We start from the raw sequence: 21,222 nt of genomic DNA, 5'->3' as shown, positions 1-21,222 counted from the left end.
AGTACCTATTGCTGCGTGAAAATGCCCATCGCTGTGTGGAAACTTACAGTATGCATTACGAAGCTGTTTAGACTTAAAAATTCCAGTAGGCATCAGTCTCTGGACAAGCCAATTATGTTCTACTCCTGCCAGAAGCTGCATGTAATCATCGTCCCTCAGAAATCGAGCGTCAAGGATTTCTTCCTTCGTTCTCCCAGGCATGAAGACAAAACCACTTCCCCTTGGGTTCAGAAATGGACCTTCAGGGGAACTCTTGGGCATCTGTGCTGATTTGTACCATGAACTCAGAGATGAACTGGATTGTCTCTTGCTGCTCACCATGTCCTGAGACTTTTCTTCCTCTTCTTCAGTAGTGGCACAATCAAAGTGCTTGGTTGTGGGTATCTTTCCACCCAGCGGGAAAGCTGTTGGTGCACTGGGAGTCGACTGATGCTTTGGAACAGATGCCGTAGGATTATTGTTTACTAAGTCTCCAATACTGATGAGTTCAAATTCAGTGTCATCTATTGTTTCTCCTTGGGCGGCAACTTCAGGCACTTTGAGAGATCCGTTTCCCACCACAGCAGATTTCCTCAGCCGGTCACACGCAGAGGAGTCGCTGGCCATTTTCGGCTCAATGCTCGTTGATAGTACAGAAGCAGCCCCATTTGTGGGGGGATGTGCCTCAAAGGATGGATCCTCTGTGCTATCTGCAGTTTCTCCTCCTGGCTGGACCCACGCAACCTGGCTCTGGCGCCGGGACGCCGGGGGGCCACCGCTGCCCTCCCTGCCACTGTCCTTGGTCCTGCAGCCCAGCTCTGCCCGGGAGGAAGACTTCTCCTCCTCCTCCTCCTCCAGCCTGGTAGGAACAGAGTAAGGGGTGGAGAAGGAAGGAACCATGTTGTTCGCCTCCCCTGCTTTCTTTTCTGAAGAGCTCTTTCCACGGTGTCTTCCCTGCTGCAGCTCTTCTCTGCAAAGAGACACCTTCTCTACCGGCCTCCCAGCTAGAGGTGCATCTGCCTCTAAGGAAGGCTGAGGAGATCTCCGACAGCTACGTCCAGGCTCTCGAGGAGAAGGATGCCAGGCTCTGGGAAGCAATGAGCGCAAGTATGCAGCTTGACCATTTTCATCAGATTCTGTTGTGCAACATTGCTCCTCCGCTGAGCCCTTTTCCTGCTGCTGCTCTTCCCTGGGACACCCTTTGCAGCTATTAGAGTTTAGTTCCTCCCAGCTGGATGAGTAACTTGATTTTGACAGCTTGCACCAAGAGCTGTCTGAAGTAGTGGTCTGACTCCTGTTTTGCCATCTGCCAAAAACTCCGCTTTCATCATTTGTTTCTGTTTCTAATGGCTCAATTTCTTCATTGAAGGAAATTTTCATCACATCAGAGCCAATGTATTTATTTCTCTGGCCACTGAGACTCTCTGAGCCACTCCCTGCTTTTGGTGAAGTCAGCATTTTCGCAGCGCCTTTCCTCTGGTACACTATTTCTTCAGTAGTACACACAGTGTCTATGTTTTTGGTTTCTGTTCTTAAGGTTGTGATACAAGCTCCCACTTGGGTTTCTCCTGGTGTGGTTTTATGAATCCTGCAAGTATTTTCAAACACTTGACACACTGACAGATGATGCTGAGAATGCATGGCAAGGATTTTCTCAAAGTTGGCTTCCCCTTGCAGGATAGGTTTTTCTACTATGCCTTTATAACTGTCTGGAACATAAGACCTGGCATCAGAATTAGGGAAGCTTTCCACTTGCAGGCGCTTCTTCACGGATGTGATCAGAGACATGATCTCTTTGGCAAGCATTCCTTTCTCCTCCTCTTCTGTAAATGAAGTGCTGTATGAATGCAGTTTTCCCATGGCTTCTCTACATAGTTGACTCACCTCATGGAGTTTCTCACTCTCCCCATAGAGCCATCGATGCACGGTTGTGAGGCAGAAAGCAGCTTTAATAAAACTGTGGAGCTCCTGCTTGCTGGTGACGGGACTCTTATTGTTCTTGGTGAGGAGGCCGATCTCAAAGGATTCTTTGGCTTCGGACAAGTAGAACTTTCTCTTTTCTGGGGGACAGTCCTCGGAGTGACTATAGGACAGCAAACACACCCCACGGATGTTCTGGGAGGGGATGAAAGAGGAGTGAAGGAGTTAAAAACCTGGACCTCTGTCAGAGATAAATAAAGGGCGGAAAAAATACGTTTCTTTCCCTTATACAATTAGAAGGAAACGTCAGCTCTAACTGCCTGCTGCTGTGCTTCCTGGAGGAAATAACCTTGCTCTTTTTCCTTTGAAATATAGCTACAGTTAAAGGAGAAGCAGCATTTTCAGATGGGCTTGAAAGCCCATCCTTGCTCTGTGGACAAATACTGCTTTCCACCCATCTGCTTGGCTTCTGATTGGAGTTCAGAGCAACATATAGCATCATACCCACAACACAGACACAACAGCCTGTATGATGCAATGTTTGAAAGCCAGGTTAGAGCCAAATTTAATAGCCTGGACTCTTCAAATAACACTTTCAGAATGAAGACTAATACTTACCACTGCTGTGAGGACAAACAACGGGGTGTACTGGCTGTAGGCTGCTGCTAGTTTGCAGGCCTCAGCAGCTGATAATAAGCGATGACTGAACTCTCGGAGAAGGTTCTAGCGAAACAAAAAAAAAAAAACAAGAGGGAAAACCTCATCTCAAAGGCTTTCTTTCCAAAGAGGTGGGTCTACCTGGTAAGCAACCCTGTTAGATTGAAGCAAGGCAGCTTGGGATTTATTTCTTGTTTGTTGTAGGTTCCCTGAGCTCTCCGAGACCTTTGAGTCTTGACAGAATGGGACATTATATCTTAAACAACAACAGCCAGGTCTGTTTCTGCAGGAGACTTTTTGCTCAGGTTTACCATTGATGTGTCACTTTTTGACCCTATAAATATTCTATATATTACACAGACACAGACATACACACTCTGTAAATACTGTTAATGCTTCTTTTTTCCTGAAGCAAGGCATCCTTCCATCTAGGTGCTAATGAAATTTTTTACCAGGAATGAATGGAAGTTTCTTCAGCCCTCTCAGCACAGGAAAGGAACTGGAGGAAGAACAAAGTGTGGGTGAATTTGGGACAACAACATACAGTCCATATGAAGAATCTACACACACAAATACCAAACCAAGTCTTACCAGGTCAATCTCAGCATTGGTTTTAAAACGTATGTAATCCTTCTCGTTCATAGAAGCAAAGATGTCTGCCATAATACCCAAGGAAGTAGCAATTCCCTGAAAGAGAAATGGAAAATTATCGTAGTGTTTTTCTCCTTGTATTTTGAATTTTACTGCTTACAATAAAGTAGGTTCTGTGTAGAACACAGGGGAAAAAAAATCAAACCAAACAAACAAGATCCACAGAGAAGCACTGCTAAGAAATTCAGAGACGTCATCTTGGTAGGGTTTTATTAATTTCAACTTGCAGAAAGCATAGCCTGGTGGATACATATGAGTTTCCATGAGTGGCAGCTCTCCCTATTACCGCTAACTCTAGGTTTCAACTTAAACAGCATTGCACTTTCCTTAGCACTGCATTTTCCCAAGCTGCTATTTGTGACAATGAAAGTGAATTCTCGTAATATCACCAAAAGCTGCATTAAGCCCTTGGCTAATCAGATCTGAAATAAGACTCAATCTGTTTTACTGCTGTTTTTCAGAAAAGACCACAGAAAACCAAAAATTATGTTTAAGAACTGGCCACTTGATCCCAGTCTTTCTAAAAAATCTAGGGTGAAGGTGTCTAGAGAGATGATAGATGTAATAAATGCTCATCACGCATAGCCCAAGAAAACAAGCATCTTTTTAAACACACTTCCCTAGCCTACTGCAGTTTAAAAAACAAATAAACAGAGTTGGACAGAAGTCAAGAGTTCTTGGTGTTGATATAATTGGGGTTTTTCTGGTAATTTGTAATTGGTTCTACAGAATCAATTAGAAAATAAGACATGAACATGTAGCATATAGACCTATGAACTTGTTAATTGTGTCTCTCTCTGGAAGATTTGATCGATACATGCTAGCTAAGGGTCTGCCCAGCTAAACAGTTAAGAACGCCAGGAATTATTTAGATGCTATCCACAAAATTCACTACACATCTTTGCTCCCATAGAAATGTTCTGAGCTTGAGGTCAAGCTTTAAGGTATGGCAGAGGAGAGGTGACGAGGTCTGGTTTTGTGGTATATCTTATGCTGGGGTACAATAACAAAACTTCTTAAAGCATCACCCTAGGACTCGCAAGACTTAGGTTCACATTCCTGTTTAGCTACGGACACACGGCGTGACTGTTGCTTCATCTACAGTGGGAAGATTAGCGTGGCCAAGCCTCACAAAGGTGTTAAAGACAGATACGATAGCTGCTGCAAGGTGTTCAGATACTGCAGTGCCGGGGAACACCCATCACCCACAACAGATAGTGTAGCACAGCTCAGCAAATAAACATGCTTGGTTAATAGAAAAAAAAAAAAATTAGCCTTAGTCCTAATAAATAAATAAAATCTATGGCTGCATTCTGGAATTAGTCTGTCCTTGTCAGAGGCACCTGTGACGTCCTAGGTGATGGTTCACTTCAGATGATTCTGCTTAATGAAAACTATTACTTTTCTTCCCCTGCAGGAAAAAAGGTGTCCTTAAGTCTGTGTATGCATGCGGAAACAATGTGCAATACAGACTTTGGCTAGAATATTTGTCCTGCACGTTAACCTTGTCTCAGGTGCGTAATTGAAACATTATTGCTAAAAGACTTTTCTGAAGTAAACAAAAGCTTATCTGGAATGATTATTAGATTGGCAAGGATATCCAGGGTGAAAAGGAAATACTACCTTTTTATCTGGTTGAGGAAGTTTGAAATATCCCACAACTGAAGCCCAAATCAACTCTGCTGCCTCATACCACATCCCTGAAATAAATCAGAAACACAGTCACTAAGCAGATTACTGCTACAGATGGCTTTCAATAGTTTATTTTACACCTCCTTGAGTCAGCAGCCCTCAAAACAGTATAAAACCATAGCATGGCGTTTTTTGCTTTGGTGACACTGAACATTTATTGGTTTCCTTTAGCTTTTGGCTGTGCATAAACACAGGTTTTATGCTCATAAAGGACTTCAGCTCAACAGTCATGGAAGACTAAAGGTCACATCAAAAGCATAAAATTAGGCTGTTGGCCTCAAGTACCAAGCTCTGAATACAGAAGCCCATCGTGCTGAAAACCAAGGATTTTCTTGTCTTGAGAGAGGAAATTGCTGTGATGTACCTATGATAAACTACTGCACGTCTTTGGGAATAACGAATTTGGGAAAAGCGTTAGCGAACATGGAGTAGCACCGGGAAAAAAGGGAACAACGTTTCAGAATGCTCCTCGACTTCTGGTAAGATTAGTAATAAAATGCTAATTTCTAAAACGTGTTTGCCTGGTACATGGCTCTAGGTCCTTGCTGCAAACAGATGTGTGTACAGCTCATCTTCCGTGGCTGTGTTACGGGCATCAGGCAGGTCTTCTACACAAGCTAAAACTCTGACATATGCCAAATGTACCATTTTAAAGCTTGACTGCAAAGAAAAAAAAAATAGGGGAAAATCTTGAGCATACATTTATAGAAAAAAGCCTTACCAAGCTTTTGCAGAATCTGTCCTCTGATTTGCAAGCAAACTGACTGAACGAGAATCCTATCGCTTTCCTTAGCATATCGCCAGGTACCTGCAGAAAGAGTGGAAAAACCAGTAAATTGACAGGATTCTCCCCATTGAATTCAGCCGGTTTGAGTCAGATAGATGACAAAGCAACAGTGCGTTAAAGAATATAAGTAGACAGCTATATGGGTATGCAGCTTGAGTGACAGCTATATAGAGCATAAAAACAATCTAAAAAGTGAAAAGTACCTCTATTCTGTGAAGTAACAAAAAGTCATTGTGTATCAACATTGTACAGAGTTCCACTAAAAACCAGTCAAAAGGATTAATATGGAATATCTTTGTTGTCACCAGTATATACAGCAGAGCAAAATACTTTTAACCATTCGCAAAACATGTTTTCTTTTCAGATATCAGTATCTCATGAAGATGAAAACAAAAGTTTTCTTGTTAACACAGTATGATTACTTACACGAAGTCTTTTGTTATCAAATCTGTACTGGATTTCAGAATAGAATATGAAATAAAATCACTAAGCTTTCCTAAGTATTGTGAACATTTCACCGCAATTCTCAGCACAAAGTATCTGTTCAACAACACATCTTCAATGCTGAACAAAGAAGTACTATCACTGAATATTATGAAAATAATCTTCAAGAAAAGCATAATCCCAAGAGAGATGAAATGCAGTGTTTTGCACAGCCAGTTCTACTTTAATAGTGATAGCTGGTATTTTGTTAAAAGCCCTCTGCGTGAAGGCCCTTCTTGTACGAGAAATTCAGTTTCACATGAAAAACAAACCAACAAAACCCAGAACAGGCTTCTTAAATTTCTAAGTTTCATGGTTGTAGAGAAACCTGAATGTATTGACTAAATAAACCCTGAAGGCTAAGAAAATGGAGAACAGATATAAAACCCTAAAATATACTGTCTCAAAAACGTAACTAAATAATAATTATGGATGTCTGTCAAAATTAATGAATTCTTACCATTAGAAATACTCACATCCCTCTAGATCTGAAACAAGCCACATGACCAGCAGTATAATCATGTGACAGAAAGGAAAAAAAAAAAAAGTAATTTCTACAAACATAATCATGCATTAAGGAATGGTCCCATTTTTACAGTTTTGCACGTCTATCCAGCAATAGAAGAAACCGCTGTAAGAACCAGGATTCACTTTCTCTTTTTCTTAACCCCAAAAGAAACTAAATAATTACACTGCAGTCTGCTACAGGTCTAGAATAAAGTATTCATTTAGTTCATAGGTTCAGTGAGAATTTGGAGGATAAGCATTACTCTAACAATCCGGATTTTTGGGGGGTAGGGAATTGTCTTAGTTTTCTAGATCAGTCAATTGCTTGAAATTGGTCCACATTTTAAAATTCTCTAGGCAAAGAAATTTCTAGGAAGGCTGTCAGTCCAGAATATTTTCCCACCCAATTGAAGATATTCAAGGATGAATTATGGAAGTTTCAAAATGAAGTTGCATTTTCCACATTTTAGCAAAGAATGGTGAAGAAAAGAGAAACGTGATGTAAGGAGTCATTACTGAGGTCAGACTGGTTGTATTTGAAGCTTGTGTGACTGTTAAAATTAGTATCAAAAATCCCACCAAAATAGCAAGTATGCAACTGGAAAAGAAATATATACGTACCTGTTGCTCCATTGTCACTAATAAGGCTGCTTAGGATATACTCAGCTTTTAAAAGTTTACCTGATTAAAAAAATAAAAGATAGAAAATGAATATAAAAATGTATCATGTGGCATGAAGTGAACAAAAATATTAATCAGTGAAACCCCTGCAAATTGTACTCTTCTTCCCAGCACTGTCAGTGTGTCCACACTTAGACTAAACTTTCTAATTAAGTATGCACCACAGATGCTACCTCATGCTCAGAAATCTCTTTGACATAGGCTATTTCACATATACAACAAATATTGCAGAAAATGCTGATGAGGCAACTGCTTCTAGCCAGACACTTGCTTCAGAAAATCTCATTGAGAAGCTGTATGATATTTAACCTGATACTTCCCGATATCTCCTGCGCATAGATTTGTTGCTGTCAATAGTCATAAATGTACATGCGCTACATTTTGTAATATGTGGTTGCACAGTAAGATGAAATTATGTATATATCCGTTTTACTTAACACACTATACATTCCTGGAAGAGTGCTTAATCTTAAAATGTGAGAAAGTCTTCCTCGAGTCAAGCTCTGGTATTTCTGCAGAATTTCTGTGCACGCTGTCTACGTTCTACAGCGCGGCTTCAGTAAACCAACCGCAAGGATAAAACAACAGATACCTCTCCTTTATGGGGAAGGCTGAGGCTGTGGGTTGGTTTTAGAGTAAACCCGAACCCCGCGGTGTAGGCCGGTGGCTCCAGGCACTCTTTTCTGACTCTGCTCCTTCCCATGCCTTGGGCTGCTGCAGGATTCAGAGCACGGAAGGTGGCAACAAGACTGGGGCAGGCACTGAGCTGCTGCCCACCCCTGGCTGGGATTCCCTGCTCTTATTTCTCTTCCAGAAGAAAGTAGTCTAGCCTGCTTCCTTCAGCAACAGAGCTGCTGGTTTCCGTCCCAAGGAAACAAGGGTTTTGGAAACCCATTTTGGTCTCACTGGGGAGTTCACCAGGAGGGGAAGCTCTGCAGATGCACCTCAAAGCCAGCTGACTTGACATCCCAGCACAGAAAGAGTAGCCGCAGGCTACGCTGCCTCCCTGTCACCCTCTACCTAGCTTTTAAGAACCATCTTAAGTACCGAGCATATAGCCAAAAAATATATAGAAAGGATGCAGCCTGCAACGCAAAGTGGGGATTCTGCCTTTCAGCCTCCTGTCATGTGGCTCAGAGGTTTTGTCGCATGGCCGGAGTCTCCCGTGGCAGGCTTGATGGGCTGCAGGAGACGCCTTAAGGTCTAATTTGATCGGCTTGATTCATGTTGAACCCTGCTTTTTGTCTCAATTGTCCAGCTGAATTCAAGAAGGCTGCTCCAGCCAGTGAAGCAGCGTTAAGTGTTGGCTGAACTAGCCCATCAATTGGAGTGTGCCAGTACCCAGACACCATGGCAATGGGAGCATGAGAAGCCCACAGCCACAGATAAAAATGGCTATGCAGGGAACTTATAGCTCTCTTTTCTGCAAATAAAATATTCCTTAGCTGGGTTTTTCAGAGCAGGTTTGTCTGGCTTTGTTTTCTTCTCCCTGATGTGACAGTGGGAAGATACATTAAAAATCCTTCAGGTGTTGCCCACACGATAGGAATGGTGGAATTTATTTTGGTTTTAATCAGTTTATCCTCGAGGGATTGTAAGCTGCATTGTTTGCATAGTCAAGTGGTCCCACTGAAGAAAAAAAAAAAAAAAAAAAAGCAGCTGGGACAGTACAGAGAAAATGCCGGGATTCTAATTTACTTTTTAAAGGCCCTTGGTCAGAAGTATAGCAATTCAGATATCCCTGTTTGAAACCAGCAGGGAAGATTTGTTAAGGAACAAAAGCTCCAATTAGTATTTTCCACACCCTTTCACAATTTTCTCTCCTGCTTTTGGCTCTGAAACCCTTTATACCAGCCCCTTTGTGCTAGTGAGAGGAGCTGGGAGGGCTCAAGGGGGCTGGGAGTGGGCTGTGCGTTTGAAAAGATGGCACCGGGGCCGTAAGCATGTCATCCCCAGCACGGGACAAAGTATCTTCTTCAAAGTCAAGTAGTTCTAATTGGGCTTGAGCTGAGAAAACAGAGCGGTACCTGTGTTGACGGAGAGACGAGCCTGGCGGATGAGCACCTGAGGACCGATTGGCGTGGTGGGCTGCAGCCTGTGCAGACCCTTGGCAATCCGAAGAAGTTTGCTGGAGGCATCAATCCAATACAGGAACCGGTCAATCAGGAACACAATAGCAGTTGCCGTTACGCAGTCCTTGACCATGATGGAGGCTTTCAAATAAACCTGAAAAGAACACCAGGGCCATGGGGCAGCCTTGGAGAAACTCACCTCGCAAAGGCTCACTGAACTGGCTACAGAAAATATTCAGCTTTAGTAACCCTCTGCCTAACCATGGTGCCTATATGCCATTTCAAAACAGATCGGATATCCTTAGTTATTTGCTATAAGGTGGCTACACAGTTTTTGCAGCAAGTGAAGTACTGCACAATACGAGAAGCAAATATTCACTAGCAATTAAAAGGCTGCCTCAAAGTTTCTACTCATCTGATAATCTCTATGTTCCTAGGCATTTATATAATATATATTTATATAAAAATAAGCCTTTGTGGCAGTGATCAGATAGGATTTATTATAACCTATAATTATGACTAGTCCTAATCACATTTTCATTTTAAGATAGGAAGGTTCCAGCTGTTTATTTTGTTTGAGCCATAGATATCATTCCTGAATTTTTTTTGGTCTTTCTAATTGTTGTTTAGTATTTGGAACTGCATAATCTGGTGGTCTATTAATGAATTTAAATCACGCCCGACAGATTACTAGCAGTAATAACAATTAGTTTAAAAGGAGGGCGTGAGTCTGGAAAGACTGGAAATGGTCACTACAGCCATTGTCCCAGATGGAGCTCAAGCCATCCACTCCTTTGTACACCACAAACAAGCAAACGGGCCAGGAGTCTGATGTTTTTCCCCTACAGGTCATTTTTACTGACTACTAAGTCTGTATGAACTCTCTTGGATTCCCACAGCGGTTGGGACCGACACGAGGAATCAGCCCGAGCTCCTGAGATAGCATGCTGTTAAGAGGACAGGAGGCCAGCAAAGACAGCCACGAGGAGGCACACAGCCTCATCGCAGCTGCAGAAGTCCACGTGGACCTGGGGACATCTACCAAAAACCGACCCCTTCCCATGGTGGGCTGGGGTTGGCACTCTTGCCCGGCGGAGCGAGGAGGTGGCTCCACACGCTGAAATCCAGGCGATTCCCTTTTTACGGGTTTGTCACACAGGGTGGTACGCAGTCATTGTTTCACTGGAACATCTGCCTGAAATACAACCATCGGCTGTAAGGAAAGACCCATCTCTTCAGCTGTGGAGCCTCACGGGTGCCCTGACCTGTCCGGTCTTCAGGGCCACCAGCTGTTCTGCAGCCTCACGCTGCCAACGAGGAGCCCGGCTTCCTACTGCCCAGCCTGGCTCCAACACCTGGGAGCTGGCAATGGTTGAGTACCGCTGTGCGGTGTAGTCAATCACAAGAGGAAAGAAAAAACGGAAAACACCTTAAACCATACAAAGGCTCCTCAGAAAAAAGGATGCGTTTCTCCTCTCATTCATGTCAGCAAGTAGCTCTGCTCCTGACAGAGTAAAAGCAACACAGGGGAGGGAGGATCAGGCCCCACAGCACTATCAGAGGATGAGAGACTGCCAAGAAAACTTTGTCCAAATCCCTACTAGAACATCAAATTTGGCAGCTATCTCCCATTTTTGTCTGAGCTCCAGTCTCCTTCCTTTGCCTTTCTTCTGGAAACGCACAGGCAGAGCCAGAGAGACAGCAATGTCCACGAACTGCTTTAAACACCACGCAGGCTCCTTGGACTCATCCCCACCTTCATTTCTATTCTTTTTGCTTTTAGTTCAGAGCCCCACAATCTGACAGCAAGACTCGTTCTTGATTTTGAGCAGCGTAACCACCATCTGAGGTCTGCAGGAGAAAGCCCATGTCAAACCATTTGTAGAAGAGCCTACGGTATACAGCATGAAGGCCGGCTTGCAGCACCGATCTGTTGCAAGCATTTGCTAGCTTGTTTGCACTTTGGCGAGGCGGATTTGTACAAATTTCCTTTTTTTTCCTGAGCCTGAGTTGGATTTTCTAAGAGGATGGCACTTGAAAAGGATTCCTGGAGCCGGGCACGCACAACTCCGCTTGTGCTGGCCAACAATGGAGGAATCCCCCTCTCCAAGCACCTGTAAACTGACACTGCAAACCAGCCATTCGAAATGCTCATCAACAGGCCATATATTTAAGCACAGAGCATCGCCTAATCTATTTTTTTTTCCTCCCCTTCTTCCTTTAATAGATCGGAGCACAAAAGCCTGAGAGAGGGTGACCTACCAAACAAAAGAGCCTTTGAGTTCCTAGGAAAAGTAGACTTGGAGGAGGATGGAAGGAATCCAAGTGGCCCTATTATTTCCACTTGCACTAATTAGACATTTTTCTGTCAGCTATTGAGCACTGCTGAGAGGCCAAACTCACTGAATTCATTTCTAAAGTGTTTACAGAAGTTTGCATCTGTTTGTGTCTCTTCAGGAGGAAAATAAGCACTTCAATAGCATTGTGGAAAATCTAAACGAAGCATCCTATTCTGAAGGGCTTGGCAGTCTTGCAGCTGCATAATTTAACTCTCCGCTCAATGCCGAAACCTCTTGTGTCCCTCTCCAAACCCAAATGGACACAAAATGTAGAAAAGTCAAGCCAGGGAGAGAAACTCGGCTATTTTTTTTTAAAAGGCAGGGCTGCATGCTGTGTGGCACACAGAAACACGGTTCGATGTCAATCTTTGTAATTATGTCCCCCCTGTTCCGAGCAGTACACCGAGAAACTAATACCCGCTCCTTTCATTCCCTGCCAACTCGTGTGGCTGGAAAATTCCTCAGCACCTACAGCTAATGCACCGGCGTGCTGGGCATGCACCCAAACCATGCACAAAGACCCTCCCCATGCCACTCCGAAATGAAACGGGGCAGCGGCTCCCTGTCACCCTGCCCAGACCCAGGGAAACCCTATTGACTTCCAAGATGTCACAGCCTACCCCACCACAATCAGAAACTCAGTGCCGCTCGCTGCAGCCGGACACTTTGTTCTGCATAGCGGGCTAGTGCCCTAAACAGATTTACTCGCTTTCTTTATCGCTTTAAAGCCAATGTAGGCACATCTACACACAGAGAGAGAGAGAGAGAGAGAGAGAGAGAAAGAGCGAGGTACGTGCGCACTTTGTTTTCACATCTGTGTCCATGATGTGAAATGCATATGTCTAATTGAGTTTATGACACAAAGGGAACCTCGTGGCTGGGAAGTGGAATCAGGTGGTGAGAGAATTAAATTTGCACCAGATTTCTATACATGGACCATTGGGGAAAATGCAAAACAGCCTTTAGTGAAGGGTTTTTTTCCTTAATGGCGATGAGTGGGAGGGTGTGCTGTTTGCATGGTTTCCTGCATTAGTGGGTTAGCTCCTCCTCACGCCGGGGCTGAAGTTTGGGTCCCAGCTTTGGGTTCAAAGCCACGACGCCTCCTTTGCATTGACAATGGGAGCCGCTCCCGAGAGAGGGGAGAAGCTCAGAACCGGAGCCATCTGGCACTAGGACTGGCAGGAAAGCGTCAAAGGGAAATTATTGGTGCATAGTAAATGAGGATGAGGAGGAGGGGAAGAAAATAGGGGAAAATCTTTATGTGGCAGCTGATGTAAGAGGAATTACAAGCCCAAATAAATGAAATATTGATTTAATCCACTCTCTCTGCCCTCTTTATAAAGTGAAGATCCCGGAGGCAACACCCCCCCACCCCAGCCTGTGGGCTCGGGAGGGTCCCCTTTGGAAAAACGCCCCTGTAAGCGGCGAGGTTCGAAAGCAGGGGCAGGAATCATTTCATTTTCAGAGTGTCCCCGCAGTTTTGCAGGGGCTCTGGATTTCTGTGTTTGCTTATATCCATTCGTCTCAGACTGTTTCAGTCTTTGTTTCATTTATAACTGCAGTTGAGGTTTAAAATCTTAAAAGAAACCCAAAACCAAGAGCAGTCAACAAAGAATTTCTAATTCTGTGCACAAGGCAGGAGTTTCAGCGGGACATACTTCCAGGTGCTTTAGTTCTCTCCCAAGAGCTGTTCCTAGTTAGCACTTCACTGAACCCTAACAAATTGCCCGGTTTTCTTTCCCCCTACGTTCGTCCCCTGTCAGATTAAACACGGAGTCACAACACCAATGGATTTGGCTGAAGTCTTTCACCTTTTTACCCCACGCGCTGTTAGCAAAGCCTGTCTTTCCAAGAGACCAAAGCTGCTGTCACTGCACGGGACTTCTCTATCAATCTCTGCCTTTCAGCTGGCAATCAGAGCCCACTCGACAAATAACAAGGAATTAAGCCTCCTACCACCTCTGTGATGGGCAGAAGAAAGCACGTCTGCGAGGTGCAGACGGATACGCTTGAAACACGGGATGGTCAAGTCACACAGTAAATAGCTGCAGACTGAGGAATAAGAAGCTCCTGGACACTTTCCTCTGTGCTCAGAGCAGTGGAGAACCCCATTTAAAGGCTTGAGCTTCTGAAGCTGTTAATTAGCTCAAGTTATTTGTCCTGAAGGCAATGGAGAGGTGGGTGTTTATTCAATGGGAGCAGCGTTAGGTCCATTATTAGCAGCTCAAAACACCACAGAACGGGTCAGTTTTTTACAACCAACCACATCTTGCTTCACCAACTGAGAAAGTGCTAGAGCGAGAATAACTCACGCTTTTCTCAAAAGCCCCCCTTTTTTTGCAATTTAACTTGCCACTGATTTCATTTTACTGCTGTTGCGATGTTCCACGTGCTGCTCTCGGCTTCCACTCTCTAGTTGAGAGCCATTGTTGTTTGCAGGAAGCAAAGCTCCGGCAGAGCAGCGCCTGGAGAGTCCCGCTGGCAGGACCAGCTCCGTCCCTTGCAGGATGGAGAGGACCTCCCACAGCCCATCAAACACAAAGCAGAGAAGGCACCATATCCCTGATCAAGCTGCTGTTGGCCTGCGTAGCTCTCAGCGCTGGGTAGCCGTAACGAAGGGAGTGCACCTACCCGTGGGGGCAAGTGGGAGAACCATCTGTGTGATGAACCTGAGCGGTCTCAGGAGGGAGGAAAGCAGCAGGCGGCTCAGGCTGCTGAACAGCAGCATTTCGGGGTGAGGACAGAAGCAGAACCCTTTAAAGTGCCAAGGAAGCTCCTTGAGGGGGAGTTCCTGGAAGCCTCGTGTATCCAACAAGGCAGCAGGGGTTTGGGGGACCGCAGTCATCTGCAGGAGTACCTGTTCGTACTTATTAACAAGGATAGGTGCAACAATCATTTTGTGGCCCAGATTTGTCCTGCTGGGCTCAAGCTCTAGACTATTTATAAACTGTTGTGGCAATACCCTGTGGTACATTAAAATACTATGTTGAAGGGGATATTTTAATACTTAAAAATAGCTGAGTGCCAGAGACAGAACCCCCCTGAGAGGGCAGCATCGAGACCATTACAATCAGCTCAAAATCCAAGAGTCTCTTTCCTAAATCTGTGTCCTCAAAACATCAATCCATTTGAGAAGTACTTTAATTCGGAAGGAAAACACAACATAGCAATCTCAGTAATACAACATTTAAAGTCTTTTCCAGGGAGGAAATACTCCATAAAGCTGCATCTGAGAAGAGGAAATCCTAGCCATGAGCAAAGTGAACTGACTGCCCTACAGGTACCCAGGATCAGGCTTCCCATTTTTTTATTTGGTGCTCCAACATAAATTCTGCTGTTGTTTTCCCACACAGGCAGCAGAAGACGGAGTGCTTCGCAGCGTTGCATGCTGGCAGCATCAGGGCAGTCACCCTGGGCAGCTGAAGCTCTCCTCCCTGCGCCTGATCTCTGATACTTCTCATTTACAAAGCATCAAGGATTGCGCAGCGTAAGGGAGGCTGGGGTGCCATGGATTCCCTCTCGGGCTGAATTCAGCCCACAGCCACAGCTCTCCCTTACGTCACTCTCCGTTTCACTGGGATCACCCAAGAAGAGCTCTTATGAGGCAGGTAGCAAAAGGTCAGCCTGAACAACCAAGATCCTAGGGCTACGATTTAGGGCTTTAATTCTCCTGTTACCACACCAACAGTTAGAAGGAGGAGAAAACTAAATCCTCAGCCCCCTGTTTAGCTCTTTTTCAAAGGCTTCCAGCTCCTAAGTGCCACACACACACCTAAGGGTAGTTAGGGCATGTCCCTCAGAATGGTCTCCCTAATGGCAATCCATCACCACGTAATTAGCCAAGGCCCAGGCAAGGGCTATGGGGCCTTATTTTCTACTGTTTTCAATATTCCCATTAACTCCCGTGAAATTCTGCGCCAGCAGGGCCAGGATCCACGCTCCCCCATCCACGGCAGGGAGCATGGGGTCAGCCTGCACAGCTCCCTGCAGCGGGTGCAGAGGGACCTGCAGGAGCCCTACTCTTGGGGGCTTTTCCTTTTGTATTTGCACTGTACCTATCCCAGCAGATCCTGGTCCATGGCTGAATGCCTGAGCCTGGATGCAGAAACTATTGATACATACGATAAAAATGAAGTAAAGCCCCACATCATCAGAATGGATTTGAAAACGGGCTCCGATCTTGCAAAAAAATAATAAAAATATTAATGTGGCATGAATCATCTCACAAGAGAACTACTTGTGTGTACAGAGGTGTCCTTCAATGAAACCCACAACAGGGTTTGTGGGATCAAACACGTGTACATGGGCATGTTGCCCTCTATTGGCTGGTCACCGAGAGTAAGGCTATTTCCATCCCTTGGGATAGCGAAGATCTGCAGGAAGGGTAACTAACCCCTGGCAGCCTCCCTTCTGGATCTGCAGCCCCAGTATGAACCCCACAGCGCATGTGGTATTCAGAGAGAAAAAGTAATCCCTCCTTATTTATACTTGTCAGCAAGGATGCTGTTGCAATTTTGATTTGGCTTTCATTTGTTAAAAACAAAAGTTTTTGCTTTCGATGCAGATGTTGGTTATCGCCCTTCAAGCCTTAGTGCAGATTCCCACCGAAGGGGTGTTCAGGCTGGGATGGGGGCTGCAGGATGGGTTTGGGTTGCTAGCCGATGGCCGCTGTTAGGGAGGCCCTCTTAAAACCTGCTAGGAAAATGTGGAAAACAGTATGTTGAGCTTGTTGAACTGGGGTGGCCTTTGTATTAGTTGGCAAATCCCTGGCAGGGAAAAGAAAAAAAAAAAAAGCCAAACCAAAAAAAACCCTACCTTCGATAAGATGCAAAGATTTTGTAAAACCTGGTTTGCCTCAAGGATTACAGTAAATCTGTTGCCTTAAATTCCCTAGGGAAATTCAGTAATTTCACATACTGAAGAGAGAGGGGAAAAAAAAGTTTGCGTACATTGCCAAAATCTGCCCTGAGCCCTGGTCCAGAAGCAGCATGTCTCCCATTGAACCAAGGCTGCAGCGAGAGAGTGCCGAGGAAAGCCTGGCTTGCCGCTACCCCCTGTCCCCCCCAAGCTGGTTTTGCCATGTCTTCCTACTGCTTCAGCCAGCGTGCTGAAGTAATGAGCATCCCGCAGCAAAGGCAAAGAAGAGCACTTTAAAAGGCTGCAGGTGCAGGTGGCTTTGCCTTCTTGATACGTCAAACTAGCATGCAGCCGCCAGCAACGGGTATCCCACTTTTTAAAGTGCAACACTAAGGCAAACCCTTGAAGCCAAAGCCTAATCGGCTTACTCACTGTGCTGGTCTCATGGAGCTTTTTAGCCTACTCACAGAGTAAAACATCCTCATGGTGAGCCCTGGTAGCCAGCTCTGCCTCCTCGTAACACCACCAGTGTGTTATGGTAATGAAGTGCCTTTCATTCAGGGATCTCAAAGCACTTTTTAAATGTAATGAATTACGGTTTATGAGCTTATTCTAAGCATGGCAAATTAAAATAAATAGTGATGAAAAATTTTAAAGGTTTTTCTGAACAATAAATTGACAAAGACTTATCTTTTTTTCCTCCAGGGAATTAAATTATCCTTCTGTCCCTCATGCCAAAAAAAAAAAAAAAAAAAAAAAACAACCAAAGAAGAAAAAAGTTGCTCAGACTTTTATCTTTCCTCATCACACTGTAATCACTTCTCTTCAGCTTCATTTCCCCCCCCAGCTTTTTATTCAAAGAACTGAAGCAGCCTTTGCTCTGCCTTGAAATTTTATTTAAAAAAAAAAGGGAGGAGGGGGGGGAAGGAATGGATGAAGGGGAAAAAAAATCCCTTTTCCTGACTAATACTAATAATACAGGTCAAAATGTCAGTCTATCTACAATTAAATGGAAAACAAAAAAGGTTTTCCCTTTTTCCCATGGTACAATGGCACTGGAATATAAATTACCGATGAAGATGAAATAATACTTCAAAGCACATGGGGAAAGGCAGCACAACGTTTACAAAGTATTTTCAACCGCAGGATGAAACATTGAAGACAACGGTAACCAATGGACTTCAGGGGGTGTTGGTGAATAGTCCAAAACTAGCATGCGGTAGGATTTTAGGTCCCTATAGTCTATGACCCCATGATATGCTTTGTTTAACAAGGGCAGCTGCAGTTATCAACAGATGTTTCAGCAATAAATAATTGGTATCATCTCAGAAAAGATCCATCTACCTGGGGAGAAGGCATAATGCTGCAAACACTGCTCCACTATTACAGCCACATTAATCTCCCATCTAGCCAGGTCTCTCAGGGAGTTTACTGCAGGTGTTTATCCTGGGAGAGAGCAGACAAACGCTCCAAAGTTAGAGAGCTGCGCGGGGATTGTAAAGGAGGTCAACCTCTGCCATAAATTTCTGTCTAAGGCCACACACACCAAAGAGAAAAAGAAAAAAAATACCCAAGCAGCAGCCGCTCCCTGCCCACCCCCCCCCGCAAGCAAATTTAGGATCCCTGCAATGGGGGATGCTGGCGAGGGGATGCTGGGGCTGACACTTCCCAGCTCTGCAGTTGGTTTTTCTGAGCTTCTCATTGCTCAGTGCTATTCAAAGTAATCGTCATCCTCAAACAAAACTTGCTGGCCTTACTTGGGCAGGGCTCTCTCTGAAGCAGGTGAAACCTCCTGGCCACCTTGGAGTTAACAGCAGTTTTGCAGCTGGGATTTCAGCAGGGCCAGACCTCCCTGTCCAGAACCCCCCAGATTTTCAGGCCAGACTGCCCCTTCCCACAAGGAAAGGGACTGTGCTTGCTTCAGACATTAACCACAGTAAGCAAAAAAACGCAAAAACCTCACAAACCTCATCTGTACTTTATGTCTGTCCTGCCAAAGGGATAGTCATTAGCCTGGATACTACGTTTACCATTGAAAAGGGAATCCTCTATTTGCTTCAAGTCATGTCTAACATGCCTCCGACAAAATCGGAAAAGCAAAAAGCAATCCACATTTCTTGCCGCTTTCTAATCTTTACGCTCAAAATCACCACCTTACAGGATGGGATCCCCAAGCACCATTTGGATCCTGCAACTCTACACAGCCAAGTATCCTTTACTCACAAGAGAAGTCACATTAAACTCTTGCCTTTCCTGCCTAGGTTTTGGTCAGCTCTGGTCCTCAAAGGGATCCTGTCAAGTAATTCCCTTGAAAAAAGAAAAGCAGGTCATGAATTGTGCAAGCCTACTAAAGTGAGTAATCCTCATTGCCTCTGAGCAGTGCTGAACTAAACAAGGCACAGCTTTTTTTTCAAGTTCATATTTTTTTTAAAAACTTTATGTAAACATTCAGCATTTTGGTTTTATTATAATGCCAGTTCTTCAGGGAAGAGGTAAACATTACTTTACTGGAAACAGAAAGAGAACTGCCCTGTGGGCTGAGCATGAAAGTGAGCAGAAACAGCATAAATGCAGTCAAAGCCATCGCTGCATGTTTCAGTGAACGAGGCTGCTGTTCTGCAAGGTGCTCAATGCACGCACAATCCCTATATACCTCTGGGATCACTTCTAGACAAGGCAGAGCGAGCGCCCTCCGCTCTGCAATGTCTTTGTCGTTACTATCTAGGCACTTTTTTACTTGCACAGCAGCAGCCAAATGCCTGGACACGCTCAAAACTTTATCACTTGAATCCATTTTATCCTCCCTGCACTGGGAGAGCACATAAAACTGCAGGTACCAGTAAGACCTCAAACCAACAACCTTGCGTGGTGTTGCGCAGCCATCTGCCGCGAGCTACACAGCCAACAGACCAGAAGCCTAACCCCGAGGCAGAGCTCCCACTGATCTCACAACCTTGGCTTGGTTGCAGTGGCAGCAGAGAGCAGGACCTTCATTCTCTTGGAATACGCAGTGGTGACATGGAGATGAGCTGTCTCACGAGGAGGAGGAAACCATGATTCACACATGTTGCTTCATAGCAACTTTAACGAAAAAAATCGGAAACTATGCGTAGCTTCAGGGTCCCTCTCTTGTCTGAAGACTGAAACAAATACAAGTCACATCTCTATTTTGGCCCTTTGGCCTTTGTGAGCAGCCCCATCGCAACACAGACTTGCTCGCCTCTGCCTGCCAAGCAGTTCCTCACCTGCTGCTGCCACTGTGCAAAAAAACAAGCCTCTGAACCCACCAGGGCTCTGCATACTCTCAAGCACCTCAGTGGGACATTTTACGCCACAGGTGTGTTGAACTTCATACCAGCAAATCCGGGAGCCTCGCGCTGATCATATCTTGCAGGTTTGTTTTGTCTTCTGGGCCAAGGTCTTGTTTGTATTGCCACTTCTCCGGTACAAAGGGCCACTTCATTTCCTTTGCCTCCTCCAGAAGGGTTCTCAAGTCCTTGGGAAGCAAAGCTGAAAAGGTCAAAGAGCAGGTAAAGATATTGCAGCAGGTTCAGCCACAACACTTACGACAGAGCACCTACCCTGCAAAAAGCATACCTCCTCTCCCTTTCAGACCTTCTCCCAGTTGCTACCAGCTCTTAGCTCTTGCCACCAGCCTCATTCGGAGGGAAGGTGAGCTCGCCTGTCATCTGTTACCCTTGGCTGCTCTGCCCTCCAGGTAAATGGGAGCTATCAGCCATTAAAAAGGCTTTTAGCAGGAAGTCTCGCTGGCTGGTGGCTGGCTGGGCGTGAAGAGCTGCCCCAAGACAGACAGGAGGAAACCTGTTTACCCATATGAGGAGAGGACTTCTGGCAGAGCAAACGGAGCCAACAGCACAGAAGACCTGTCCCCCTTGCTCAGGGCTTGCTGGTGACAGGGGCAGAGCCAGCTTGAAAAGCCACATCCCAACTGGGAGATAAACCCAGACCATATAAAGCAATTAGACAAAGATCTAAAGGGATATAATGAATAACAAGCATACGCTCTTGAGAATAATTATTTGACTGATAATTCGGTAAAAAAAAGTTGTTGGCCTAAGTTACTCAACCTGCTCTCAAAGCAGTAGCTATAGACTACAGGACACACTCTCCCTCAGCACAAGAGAGCTCACTGCTATAGCAAGACAAAATGGTTTAACCCACGTGCCTGGGAACCACTGTTAACATGGCAGTGCCCACAGACGTGTGGCAGATACCAGCTGAAGCCTTGCCATGAGATTCCCCGTTTGAAGCTGATGCATCTTCTTTGAAGCTGCCCTAGCCAAGTAATTTACACTAGCTGAGGAGGTGGCCTGAGCTTCTGCATTTCTCTTGCAGTTTGCAACAGCAGCTAAAAAGAAGAGGAGAAAGTACCCTTGGTCCAGGCATGCTCCCATCCAGGCACAGCCAACACGGAGCCACACGGAAACCCCAGTCCTCATGCCTTTCATGCGAGGGTTTCCAAATCCTACCCAAAGCACAGCTTCCCTCCCAACTGGAAAGGCCAAGCACAAAGGAGTCAAAAGAGATTTTTTTCTTGGATGAAGGCAAAGCACTCCCAACTCCCACACCTGGCCCG

General features: G+C 45.0%; 1 protein-coding gene across 1 annotated transcript in view; it reads right to left on the bottom strand.

The window, feature by feature from the left end:
• ALPK1 (alpha kinase 1) overlaps positions 1-21,222 on the bottom strand; it is a 54,775-nt gene that overhangs the window by 14,025 nt on the left and 19,528 nt on the right. The window contains exons 3-10 of the mRNA XM_052813108.1: positions 19,981-20,135; positions 9,385-9,583; positions 7,298-7,357; positions 5,621-5,707; positions 4,831-4,907; positions 3,148-3,243; positions 2,518-2,622; positions 48-2,094 (exon numbers count right to left, since the gene is read on the bottom strand). Coding sequence (XP_052669068.1) covers positions 48-2,094; positions 2,518-2,622; positions 3,148-3,243; positions 4,831-4,907; positions 5,621-5,707; positions 7,298-7,357; positions 9,385-9,583; positions 19,981-20,135 — 2,826 coding nt within the window. The remainder of the gene's footprint in view (positions 1-47; positions 2,095-2,517; positions 2,623-3,147; positions 3,244-4,830; positions 4,908-5,620; positions 5,708-7,297; positions 7,358-9,384; positions 9,584-19,980; positions 20,136-21,222) is intronic.

The sequence above is a fragment of the Harpia harpyja genome, chromosome 2 (genome assembly GCF_026419915.1).
Source record: "Harpia harpyja isolate bHarHar1 chromosome 2, bHarHar1 primary haplotype, whole genome shotgun sequence".
In the NCBI taxonomy this organism is placed as follows: domain Eukaryota; kingdom Metazoa; phylum Chordata; class Aves; order Accipitriformes; family Accipitridae; genus Harpia; species Harpia harpyja.
Note: the sequence above shows the minus strand (reverse complement) of the source record. Positions and strands in the feature narration are given on the sequence as shown.